Source organism: Coregonus lavaretus (assembly GCF_964263955.1).
Source record: "Coregonus lavaretus genome assembly, chromosome: 27".
NCBI lineage: Eukaryota > Metazoa > Chordata > Actinopteri > Salmoniformes > Salmonidae > Coregonus > Coregonus lavaretus.
In genome coordinates, this window is record NC_140014.1 from 42,816,058 (window position 1) to 42,829,398 (window position 13,341).

Here is a 13,341-nt window from a genome sequence, read left to right on the forward strand (position 1 = left end):
CCACCTCCTCATTTCTCCCTCTTTCTCCCCCTCCTCATTACTCCCTCTTTCTCCCCCTCTCATTACTCCCTCTTTCTCCCCCTCCTCATTACTCCCTCTTTCTCCCCCTTCTCATTACTCCCTCTTTCTCCCCTCCTCATTACTCCCTCTTTCCTCCCCCTCCTCATTACTCCCTCTTTCTCCCCCTCTCATTACTCCCTCTTTCTCCCCCTTCTCATTACTCCCTCTTTCTCCCCCTCTCATTACTCCCTCTTTCTCCCCCTCTCATTACTCCCTCTTCTCCCCCTCTCATTACTCCCTCTTTCTCCCCCTCTCATTACTCCCTCTTTCTCCCCTTCTCATTACTCCCTCTTTCTCCCCTCCTCATTACTCCCTCTTTCTCCCCCTTCTCATTACTCCCTCTTTCTCCCCCTCCTCATTACTCCCTCTTTCTCCCCCTTCTCATTACTCCCTCTTCTCCCCCTTCTCATTCTCCCTCTTTCTCCCCCTCCTCATTACTCCCTCTTTCTCCCCTTCTCATTACTCCCTCTTTCTCCCCCCTCTCATTACTCCCTCTTTCTCCCCCCTCTCATTACTCACTCTTTCTCCCCCTCTCATTACTCCCTCCTTGTTTTTATCTCTTATCCTTATTTGGGATCCTCTCCTCTCCTTGTCTTCTTTTTTCTCTGTTTTATTTGTCTTTTCAAACCGTTATCTGTCTCCCTCTGTGATTTCTGAATATATCTTGGCTTGAAGGCTGAAAAGGTATGGAATGTTTTTAGATTTAGATATGTTTGTAATCCCCTTAGCCCAACCACAACTGATCTGGCGTCAGTCTCTAGATAATGACACATTAACATTCTGTGGCTGTGAATCCCTAGCTTGGTCCTAGATCAGCTAGGTTTGCTCCTAGCTGAACTTGGTTAGGCGAAGTGAACGTCTGTGCTCACATCCTCCTTAAAATACCTTAGCTTGAAAAAAAAAAAAAAATACAGCAATATTACTGTTTGTCCCTCTTGAGACACCGTAGCAACAACATAGCCAGTACACTTCCTCAAAAGTCTGAATAAATCTAAGTTAACTCAAGAACTCTAATTAATTTGGAGGTTTTTGCCACGGTGGTCTGTTTCCACTGAGAAGCGAACATTCCTACCAAGACGGCAGTTGACCCCGTGTCTCGTGCACTTCTGTTTGTTTGTTTGCGAGTGTTTTTTGTTTGTTGTAACCATTCCTAATACAACAGTGAATTTTTGGGATGTTGTCACAAGTTACTTACCGAATTGTATCTTTAGCCTGTGGACTTTTACTCAGGAACTTGTTGCATTTAGATTATTAGTTAATCTTTTATTTATTATTTATCTTAGGTCTATTTGTGATTAGTGTGTAACCTAATGGGTCTATTTGTGATTAGTGTGTAACCTCTTAGGTCTATTTGTGATTAGTGTGTAACCTCATAGGTCTATTTGTGATTATTGTGTAACCTCATAGGTCTATTTGTGATTAGTGTGTAACCTCATAGGTCTATTTGTGATTATTGTGTAACCTCATAGGTCTATTTGTGATTAGTGTGTAACCTCATAGGTCTATTTGTGATTAGTGTGTAACCTCATAGGTCTATTTGTGATTAGTGTGTAACCTCATAGGTCTATTTGTGATTATTGTGTAACCTCATAGGTCTATTTGTGATTAGTGTGTAACCTCATAGGTCTATTTGTGATTAGTGTGTAACCTCATAGGTCTATTTGTGATTAGTGTGTTACCTAATGGGCTACAAACAAACATGTTGTTGCTATTGACTACCCTTGACTCTTACACTGAGGATGATGTGGAGAACATTTGAGTGTTTCCCAATGTTGCATCCTGGGAGAAACCTTGCCCCACAATTGCACTGGAGAACGCTGTGCGTTTTTTTCTAAATTCAACATGGGAGAAACTGCACACATTGTGTTTACATGTCTTGGAGTGTTTATTTGGTACATAATCATACCTCTGGACTCTGCGCACCATTTGAAATACGTGGTGTTAAAGACTGGTTCCTCTGGACTCTGGTTCTAGTACTGTCTGCGAATCCAAATGTTGTAAAATCCTCCATCCTCCCATCTAGACTTTGTTTAGCTGCTTTTACTGTCTTCTGTTACCAATCCCAAACCTATTCTGTCTTCTGTTACCAAACCCAAGCAATTTGCAAAAATGTCTAAAAACATGTTTCACTTTGTCATTATGGGTACTGTGTGTAGATGGTTGAGAGAAAAAATCAATTCAATCCATTTTGAATTCATGCTGTAACACTACAAAATGTGGAATAAGTCAAGGGGTATGAATACTTTCTGGAGGCACTGTATCTGATGGCTGGACCCTGTGGGACCACGGCCAACTATTCACAATGTATTCCTCTAGAGTGAAGCTGCATACAGTGAGGAAAAAACGTATTTGATCTCCTGCTGATTTTGTACGTTTGCCCACTGACAAGACATGATCAGTCTATCATTTTAATGGTAGGTTTATTTGAACAGTGAGAGACAGAATAACAACAACAAAATCCAGAAAAACGCATGTCAAAAATGTTATAAATTGATTTGCATTTTAATGAGGGAAATAAGTATTTTACCCCTCTGCAAAACATGACTTAGTACTTGGTGGCAAAACCCTTGTTGGCAATCACAGAGGTCAGACGTTTCTTGTAGTTGGCCACCAGGTTTGCACACATCTCAGGAGGGATTTTGTCCCACTCCTCTTTGTAGATCTTCTCCAAGTCATTAAGGTTTCCAGGCTGATGTTTGGCAACTCGGACCTTCAGCTCCCTCCACAGATTTTCTATGGGATTAAGGTCTGGAGACTGGCTAGGCCACTCCAGGACCTTAATGTGCTTCTTCTTGAGCCACTCCTTTGTTGCCTTGGCCGTGTGTTTTGGGTCATTGTCATGCTTGAATACCCATCACTACCCATTTTCAATGCCCTGGCTGAGGGAAGGAGGTTCTCACCCAAGATTTGACGGTACATGGCCCCGTCCATCATCCCTTTGATGCGGTGAAGTTGTCCTGTCCCCTTAGCAGAAAAACACCCCAAAGCATAATGTTTTTGTTGACGGTGGGGATGGTGTTCTTGGGGTCATAGGCAGCATTCCTCCTCCTCCAAACACAGCGAGTTGAGTTGATGCCAAAGAGCTTGATTTTGGTCTCATCTGACCACAACATTTTCCCCCAGTTCTCCTCTGAATCATTCAGATGTTCATTGGCAAACTTCAGACGGGCCTGTATATGTGCTTTCTTGAGCAGGGGGACCTTGCGGACGCTGCAGGATTTCAGTCCTTCACGGCGTAGTGTGTTATCAATTGTTTTCTTTGGTGACTATGGTCCCAGCTGCCTTGAGATCATTGACAAGATCCTCCGTGTAGTTCTGGGCTGATTCCTCACCGTTCTCATGATCATTGCAACTCCACGAGGTGAGATCTTGCATGGAGCCCCAGGCCGAGGGAGATTGACAGTGCTTTTGTGTTTCTTCCATTTGCGAATAATCACACCAACTGTTGTCACCTTCTCACCAAGCTGCTTGGCGATGGTCTTGTAGCCCATTCCAGCCTTGTGTAGGTCTACAATCTTGTCCCTGACATCCTTGAAGAGCTCTTTGGTCTTGGCCATGGTGTAGAGTTTGGAATCTGATTGATTGATTGCTTCTGTGGACAGGTGTCTTTTATACAGGTAACAAGCTGAGATTAGGAGCACTCCCTTTAAGAGTGTGCTCCTAATCTCAGCTCGTTACCTGTATAAAAGACACCTGTGAGCCAGAAATCTTTCTGATTGAGAGGGGGTCAAATACTTATTTCCCTCATTTAAAATGCAAATCAATTTATAACATTTTTGACATGTGTTTTTCTGGATTTTTGTTGTTGTTATTCTGTCTCTCACTGTTCAAATAAACCTACCATTTAAAATTATAGACTCATCATGTCTTTGTAAGTGGGCAAACGTACAAAATCAGTAGGAGATGAAATGCTTTTTTCCCTCACTGTATCTGCTGGCTGGACCCTGTGGGACCACGGCCAAATATTCCCAATGTATTCCCCAATACACACACATCCTCTCCTCTTCCCAGTGTGACTTCCCAACGATCTTTCTTCATTGGTTTTGTTCTCCACAAGGAATTCTGGACATAGTTTATGACGTCAGTGTTTTTCTGTAGAGCAGTGGTCACCAATTGGTCGATCGCGATCAACTGGTCGATCTCCAAGACATTCGTAGTCGATTCGCCAAACATTTCTGTAAAAAACAACAACGATTAAGCCTTCCGTTCTTATTTGTTTTATTCGTTCCGCGCTGTTGGCGGTAGGTGCACTTGATTCAGCAGCCCTAGCGTCAGGAAGACGAAGTGTTCCCATTTTCAACCGTTTCATGTGTCTGAAGGTACAACTCCGCCTACCCGGCAGGCCCAGAGCAAATCAAGTGCACCTACAGGCCTGCCGTTGGCCAATCAGATAGCTCAGATCACCGTTTCTGCGCAGTTTTCTCGAGCCATAGACTGTAAAAAGAAGCCTTGAACGCACGGCAAAGTTGATACTGTGAGATTTGAAAACTTTTAAAACCATGACTTGAGAGAGAGAGAGACTCAATGAATACAGCAAAGACCTGCTGTTTTTAAGTAAGCTCATGTCTTAAGTTGTTATTCAACACTGTCAACACTTTTGTATTCAACCCTTTTATAAGCCATAAGATGCGCGTTCTCCCTACTTCCACTCAGAGCTACAACCAACACTGCAGCTGTGATGAATGAGTACAGCAAAGTGTTCCGATAAGCTTTGCGTTGTTATTATTAGCAGCTTGTGTCTTTTTTAATTTTTTTTTATCGAGGAATAGTTCACTTTCTCTGGTCATCGGAGTAACAACATGAATTTGTGCATGAGGCAGAAATAATGCAGTGCGACTTGAGTTTCACCATCAGCTGGAAGACTGTGTCCCCTTTTCTCAGCGGAGGGAGGGAGGGAGAGCGGAGGGAGGGAGGGAGAGCGGAGGGAGGGAGGGAGAGCGGAGGGAGGGAGGGAGGGAGGGAGGGAGAGCGGAGGGAGGGAGGGAGGGAGAGAGGGAGAGCGGAGGGAGGGAGGGAGGGAGGGAGAGCGGAGGGAGGGAGGGAGGGAGAGCAGAGGGAGGGAGGGAGAGCAGAGGAAGGGAGGGAGGGAGGGAGAGCAGAGGGAGGGAGGGAGGGAGAGCAGAGGGAGGGAGGGAGAGAGAGCGGAGGGAGGGAGGGAGGGAGAGCGGAGGGAGGGAGAGCAGAGGGAGGGAGGGAGGGAGAGCGGAGGGAGGGAGGGAGGGAGAGCAGAGGGAGGGAGGGAGGGAGAGCAGAGGGAGGGAGGGAGAGCGGAGGGAGGGAGGGAGAGCGGAGGGAGGGAGGGAGAGCGGAGGGAGGGAGGGAGGGAGAGCGGAGGGAGGGAGGGAGAGCGGAGGGAGGGAGGGAGGGAGAGCGGAGGGAGGGAGGGAGAGCGGAGGGAGAGCGGAGGGAGGGAGGGAGGGAGAGCAGAGGGAGGGAGGGAGGGAGAGCAGAGGGAGGGAGGGAGGGAGAGCGGAGGGAGGGAGGGAGGGAGAGCGGAGGGAGGGAGGGAGGGAGAGAGAGCGGAGGGAGGGAGGGAGGGAGAGCGGAGGGAGGGAGGGAGAGCGGAGGGAGGAGAGGGAGAGAGAGCGGAGGGTGGGAGGGAGGGAGAGCGGAGGGAGGGAGGGAGAGCGGAGGGAGAGCGGAGGGAGGGAGGGAGGGAGAGCGGAGGGAGGGAGGGAGAGCGGAGGGAGGGAGGGAGGGAGAGCGGAGGGAGGGAGGGAGGGAGGGAGGGAGAGCGGAGGGAGGGAGGGAGAGCGGAGGGAGGAGAGAGAGCGGAGGGAGGGAGGGAGGGAGAGCGGAGGGAGGGAGGGGCGGAGGGAGGGCGGAGGGAGGGAGGGAGAGCGGAGGGAGGGAGGGAGGGAGAGCGGAGGGAGGGAGGGAGGGAGAGCGGAGGGAGGGAGGGAGGGAGGGAGGGAGAGCGGAGGGAGAGCGGAGGGAGGGAGAGCGGAGGGAGGGAGGGAGGGAGAGCGGAGGGAGGGAGGGAGGGAGGGAGAGCGGAGGGAGAGCGGAGGGAGGGAGAGCGGAGGAGGAGGGAGGGAGAGCGGAGGGAGGGAGGGAGGGAGGGAGGGAGAGCGGAGGAGAGCGGAGGGAGGGAGAGCGGAGGGAGGGAGGGAGAGCGGAGGGAGGGAGGGAGGGAGGGCGGAGGGAGGGAGGGAGAGCGGAGGGAGGGAGGAGGGAGGGAGAGCGGAGGGAGGGAGGGAGGGAGGGAGAGCGGAGGGAGAGCGGAGGAGGGAGGGAGGGAGAGCGGAGGGAGGGAGGGAGAGCGAAGGGAGGGAGGGAGAGCGGAGGGAGGGAGAGCGGAGGGAGGGAGGGAGGGAGAGCGGAGGGAGGGAGGGAGGGAGAGAGAGCGGAGGGAGGGAGAGCGGAGGGAGGGAGGGAGGGAGAGCGGAGGGAGGGAGGGAGGGAGAGCGGAGGGAGGGAGGGAGAGCGGAGGGAGGGAGGGAGGGAGGGAGGGAGGGAGGGAGAGCGGAGGGAGGGAGGGAGGGAGGGAGGGAGAGCGGAGGGAGGGAGGGAGAGCGGAGGGAGGGAGGGAGGGAGAGCGGAGGGAGGGAGGGAGGGAGGGAGGGAGGGAGGGAGGGAGGGAGAGCGGAGGGAGGGAGGGACGGTGATAGGCAGTGCTGCTCCCTCTCCCCTCAGACTGACCATCAGATGCAGGCCATCAGTCCAGTAAAAAAATAAAGATGTTTTAGCTAATTCTTATGCTCACCCAGCTGTGTGTCACAAGTAATACTCCAGATGATGGATCACCAGGGTGGGCATATGCCATTTATACAATATAATGTTCTACACTTCCTGGTTCTACATATCTAGTCTATTTAGGGTTTTAGATGCTTTCATTTTCTTTCATTTGCAGTGTTTCAGCTTTATTGCTCTGTCTTTGATAGTACGGGTTCCTTATACTGACACCCCATATCCTGTGTACATGGGTTTTTGTTCTGGTAGAAATACATCTATAACACGTTCTGTTCTATCCTGTATTTCTATCTGATATTATGACATCTAGTGGCCCTTTTGGGTACATTAGATTACCGCCTGGTGTCTGCAGTGACCTCTGGCTCTCTGTGTGGCCTTCCCTGTCTCTCTGTGTGGCCTTCCCTGTCTCTCTGTGTGGCCTTCCCTGTCCCACTGTTGTTTGTGGAGATATGCTCTGCTGAAGGTCGACTGACCCAAAACTCAGCTATAATTAAAATACATTTGCATCTGACAAAGTGTGCAGAGACTTTTATTGGTTTCTTCTAAAAAATATAAATTCTATTGGTCTGAGAGAAACTATATTGGCAGGGCAATTCAAGCATAGCCAATATGCAGTGATGATGTATTGGACTTATAGCCTACTGCACAAACCTCATTGCTACAGAAGTGTTTTTAATTGGTTCATGTTGCATAGGCTTACATTTTTAAAGTCAAAAATCTAAGCGGTGGATCTCTGCTTGCATTTTGACTCAGAAAGTGATCTTGACTCTTGGAAGAGGTTGGTGACCACAGCTGTTGAGTATTCCCAGTTATGATAGTTTCCCCTCGGCTTGCCATTGTTTGAGAACTGTGTTTTGGACCAATCACTCAATGTGTATTGGACTGGGTTGGAACAGTTTTTTGGACCAGTCACTCAGTGATAAATGTATTGGGTCTCGCTGTGACTCAACACCCATGTCTGCTGTCTTTTTTTTTACTGGTTTACACCACTGAGCTTATCGGGAAGGGAAACATGCCATCAGCTTGTTCAGTGACCCGGTCAGAGTCCAGCCACAGATAGTGGCTGGACTCTGACCGGGTTGAGGGGATTATAAGGTGTAGCGTGGTCTAAGGCACTGCATCGCAGTGCTAGCTGTGCCACTAGAGATCCTGGTTCGAATCCAGGCTCTGCTGTAGCTGGCTGCAACCGGGAGACCAATGGGGCGGCGCACAATTGGCCCAGCGTCGTCCAGGGTAGGGGAGGGAATGGCCGGCAGGGAGGTAGCTCAGTTGGTAGAGCATGGCGTTTGCAACGCCAGGGTTGTGGGTTCGATTCCCACGGGGGGCCAGTATGAAAAAATAAATAAATAATGTATGCACTAACTGTAAGTCGCTCTGGATAAGAGCGTCTGCTAAATAATGTAAAATGTAAAAAAAAATGTGTCCCCTGAGAGCGCAGCGCTAACTGATGATGTGATGTGAGGGCAGGGTTTGAATTATAGAAGCTGGGCAATGGGCACCCCCATAGCAAATCAGAACCCCCCATAACAATTGAAATATCCCTAACCCCACAAGTGTCAAAGATATAAATGTCGGGCACCCCAAGACTTTGCAAGAGTCAATATGTAAACTCTGAGTGTAACACTTAGTGCTGACTGGCCGTGAATGACACCAGGATTTTTGGAGTCGACTCCGACTCCTGCTATCAGAGTCTTTGGAGTCGACTCCGACTCCTGCTATCTGAGTCTTTGGAGTCGACTCCGACTCCTGCTATCTGAGTCTTTGGAGTCGACTCCGACTCCTGCTATCAATCTTTGGAGTCGACTCCGACTCCTGCTATCTGAGTCTTTGGAGTCAACTCCGACTCCTGCTATCAGAGTCTTTGGAGTCGACTCCGACTCCTGCTATCAGAGTCTTTGGAGTCGACTCCTGCTCTCGACTCCAAGTTCACAAAACTAAAATACTAAAATGAGCTATAATTGGCTACAGCTACGATGACAGAATGTGCGCTCATCCTAATGAACTGGGTAATTGATTAGCACTGCATATGGAGCCGTCTGACAATCTCTACTAAATATTCAAGGCCAATCAGGAGCCTACGTCAGCTGCCTGGGCAAAAAATAAATAAAGACTCCAGGATTTTTTGGAGTCGACTCCGACTCCTGCTATCAGAGTCTTTGGAGTCGACTCCGACTCCTGCTATCAGAGTCTTTTGGAGTCGACTCCGACTCCTGCTATCAGAGTCTTTGGAGTCGACTCCTGCTCTCGGTGGTCAAGGAGTCGAGGAATCAACTATTCTGGAGTCGACTCTCTACCACTACGTGACCTCTATCCCTGACTGGGGGTCACCTCACTCTGGCTCTGACTAATCGTCAACTCTGACCTCTGACCTACGTCGTTGTAGATGTTGGAGGAGGAGGGAGGCCATGGTGTCGGAGGCTGGGTGTCCAGCTGGTTGGGAGGCAGAGCTGTACAGAGTGTCCCCAACACACCACAGAGACCTGGAGCATCCCAGGAGGGCTTCAACAACGTGAGTATATGGACAGTATGCATACATACACACACACACACACACACACAGATATAGACACACACAGATACACACACGTACCTAAACTAACTTTGGTACCTAGCTACGCTACTCTGATCTTCTGTTCTTCTTCTCCGATCTCCTCTTCTTCTTCTCTCATCTCCTCTGTTCTTCTTTTTCCAGTCATTCTCTGAGATGTTTGTGAAGTTCCTGGAGGTGGAGTCTAGGCCGGCGCTCCCTGCCCCCAGACTTCCTGTCTATGACATCAAACCTCTCAGTGCCCCGCCCCCTGGGAGGACCACCAGCTCAGCCTGGGCTCAACAACCAGAAGGTAATGTTGTCATGGTAATATTGTTCCATGGTGAAGTAATGCTGTCATGGTAATATTGTTCCAGGGTGAAGTAATGCTGTCATGGTAATATTGTTCCATGGTGAAGTTTAGGCGGGCAGTGTAGGGTTGAGACTGAGGGCAGAAGGACCCATGTGGCATGAAATATGAAGAACTTGGCCAGGGTTGAGCGAGAGCGTTAGCACCTGTGTGTGGCATGGATGATTTACAGTGGGAGACAGCTAGGCAGCAGTTGCTCCCAGAGGGACCGTTCAGAATATCATCCCTACCCAGACTCCTCTACCCAGACTCCTCTACCCAGACTCCTCTACCCAGACTCCTCTACCCAGACTCCTCTACCCAGACTCCTCTACCCAGACTCCTCTACCCAGACTCCTCTACCCAGACTCCTCTACCCAGACTCCTCTACCCAGACTCCTCTACCCAGACTCCTCTACCCAGACTCCTCTACCCAGACTCCTCTGCCCAGACTCCTCTACCCAGACTCCTCTACCCAGACTCCTCTACCCAGACTCCTCTACCCAGACTCCTCTACCCAGACTCCTCTACCCAGACTCCTCTGCCCTCAGTCTCACCCCTAGCCAGAACCTCTGTAGGGACTTTGTACATTTACGTCATTTAGCAGACGCTCTTATCCAGAGCGACTTACAAATTGGTGCATTCAACTTATGATAGCCAGTGGGACAACCACTTGTTTTATTTATTTATTTAAATGTGGGGGAGGGGGGGTAGAAGGATTACTTTTATACTATTCCAGGTATTCCTTAAAGAGGTAGGTTTTCAAGTGTCTCCGGAAGGTGGTGAGTGACTCCGCTGTCCTGGCGTCGTGGAGGGAGCTTGTTCCACCATTGGGGTGCCAGAGCAGCGAACAGCTTTGACTGGGCTGAGCGGGAACTCTGCTTCCGTAGAGGTAGGGGAGCCAGCAGGCCAGAGGTGGATGAACGTAGTGCCCTCGTTTGGGTGTAGGGACTGATCAGAGCCTGAAGGTACGGAGGTGCCGTTCCCCTCACAGCTCCGTAGGCAAGCACCATGGTCTTGTAGCAGATGCGAGCTTCAACTGGAAGCTAGTGGAGTGTGCGGAGGAGGGGGGTGACGTGAGAGAACTTGGGAAGGTTGAACACCAGACGGGCTGCGGCATTCTGGATGAGTTGTAGGGGTTTAATGGCACAGGCAGGGAGGCCAGCCAACAGCAAGCTTTGATGTTAGCGGAGAACGACAGGGTGTTGTCCAGGGTCACGCCAAGGTTCTTTGCACTCTGGGAGGAGGACACAATGGTGTTGTCAACCATGATGGCGAGATCATGGAGCAGGCAGTCCTTCCCCGGGAGGAAGAGCAGCTCCATCTTGCAGAGGTGGTGATCCATCATCCACACTGATATGTCTGCCAGACATGCAGAGATGCGATTCGCCACCTGGTTATCAGAAGGGGGAAAGGAGAAAATGAATTGTGTGTCGTCTGCGTAGCAATGATAGGAGAGGCCATGTGAGGATATGACAGAGCCAAGTGACTTGGTGTATAGCGAGAATAGGAGAGGGCCTAGAACTGAGCCCTGGGGGACACCAATGGTGAGAGCACGTGGTGCGGAGACAGATTCTCGCCATGCCACCTGGTAGGAGCGACCTGTCAGGTAGGACGCAATCCAAGAGTGAGCAGCGCCGGAGATGCCCAACTCGGAGAGGGTGGAGAGGAGGTTCACAGTATCAAAGGCAGCAGACAGATCTAGAAGGATAAGAGCAGACTTGTTTGTTTTTGTTTATTTCTTAAGTAAACAAACAAACCTCAAGCGTAGGTTCGGACCAGCTCAACCCCTGCCACCTCCAGCTTATTCCGACCTCTAACCTCTCTTTCCTTCTCAGGAGGGGCGGCAGCCGGCAGGGGACAGAGAGCAGCCGGGGAGTCCAACCCTTTCCTGGCTCCCCGCTCTGCGGCCGTACCACTGATGCATCATGGGAGTGGTAGTTCCAGTGTGTCGGGGGGAGGACACCACCACCACCTCCTAATGAAACCCATCTCAGACAACCTGCCTACCTTCACCCCCGTGCCCGTCTCTGCTGAGAGCGGAGGGCAGGTGCTCAAAGACTTACTCAAGCAGTGATTGGAGCCACGGCCTGTCACTCAAAGCTCCTCGTCCAATCAGGAGTGTTGACACTACATAGACTGAGATGAAGGGAGCAGGAACATTATAACAGTGTGCTGCTTTCTTTCTTCCAACTTCCACACAGGATGATGGTTCTACTGACTTCCACACAGGATGATGGTTCTACTAACTTCCACACAGGATGATGGTTCTACTAACTTCCACACAGGATGATGGTTCTACTGACTTCCACACAGGATGATGGTTCTACTAACTTCCACACAGGATGATGGTTCTACTAACTTCCACACAGGATGATGGTTCTACTGACTTCCACACAGGATGATGGTTCTACTGACTTCCACACAGCAGGACATGTCAGGCAGACCCTCTCTGAATGTACTGTCAGTTTGTCGTCTTATTCTTTAGAAGGGGTCGACGTTTCATTGGCACTATTAAAGGGGCAATCTGTGTCGGTACATACGTTTTTTTGGTTGTTTGAACTACAGATTGCTGCTTTTAAGGAGATGAGGTAGAATCAGGACTTGCTGTTCAGTGTCCCTCCCACTCACTCGGTCTCTGTAACCTTTTCTGCCACAGGATTGTTACTGTTTATGCATTGAACAACGAGGGGAACTTGTGTGTGTGTGTGACTCCTGTGTATAGCTGTGTAACGTGTGTGAGTGAGGAAGAACATCTCGGGCGTACTACTAAATATGACCGCTTGAACCATTTACATTACATTTACATTTACGTCATTTAGCAGACGCTCTTATCCAGAGCGACTTACAAATTGGTGCATTCACCCTATAACCAATTGAGGATGTAGGAGTTTCTTCATTTTTATGTTTTGTATTCTTTTATTTTAGCCATAGGACTTCAGTATAATCTGTCTGAGCCGGCAAAATGGCACCCTAATCTACCTACCAGAACCTTGGTCAAATGTAATGCACTATAGGGAATAGGGTACAATTTGGGACGTATTATATAACACTGCTGTATGTATTAAACATACAGTGCTATTATATAATTATATATATATATATTAATATTAATATGTGTGTAAATGGGTGGTATTTTTCATATTTGTAGACACTTAAGGGAGTTCTGAAAGTACTGTCTAAAGCGCCTACCAATTTTGCTATTAAGATAGGTATGTGATTTTGGTTTGTAAATTATAAATTATAAATATATATTTACAAAGTTGTAAAAACAACAACTGCACATTAAAAAGCTTTACCTGATGTCTAGCCGACTCTGTCAAGTTTTTCTAGGAATATCCTCCACAGTCAACTGCTGGAAAATTTATTTTCACCGATACTTCTGAGGTAAAATAGTCAAATAATATTGAAACGATATATCCTCATACTCCCCAAAACAGATGTTTAAAGATGCAGCCTCAGATAGAGAAGTGTTAATGCATTATTAGAAAAACCCTAAAAATGGAAGAAGACTCAAATAATTATTGATCAGAAGAACGAGTGACTTTCTATGTTGGTTGTTTTGATAAAATAAAGGTATTACTATCCCCTCAAAATGTATGTAGGTCTGTCTCCTCCTTTTGAGTTGAAGCTATTGTCAGCGTCTCAAATTGCACCCTATTCCCTGTACAGGTCCCGTAGGGTTCCGGTCAAAAGTAGTGCACTTCATAGG

The 13,341-nt window shown here is 48.9% G+C and overlaps 1 protein-coding gene across 1 annotated transcript in view; it reads left to right on the forward strand.

Moving 5' to 3' along the window:
* trip11 (thyroid hormone receptor interactor 11) overlaps positions 1-12,932 on the forward strand; it is a 61,230-nt gene extending 48,298 nt beyond the window's left edge. The window contains exons 25-27 of the mRNA XM_084144517.1: positions 9,137-9,262; positions 9,446-9,593; positions 11,468-12,932. Coding sequence (XP_084000643.1) covers positions 9,137-9,262; positions 9,446-9,593; positions 11,468-11,706 — 513 coding nt within the window. The 3' untranslated portion in view covers positions 11,707-12,932. The remainder of the gene's footprint in view (positions 1-9,136; positions 9,263-9,445; positions 9,594-11,467) is intronic.
* Positions 12,933-13,341: the final 409 nt, after the last annotated feature.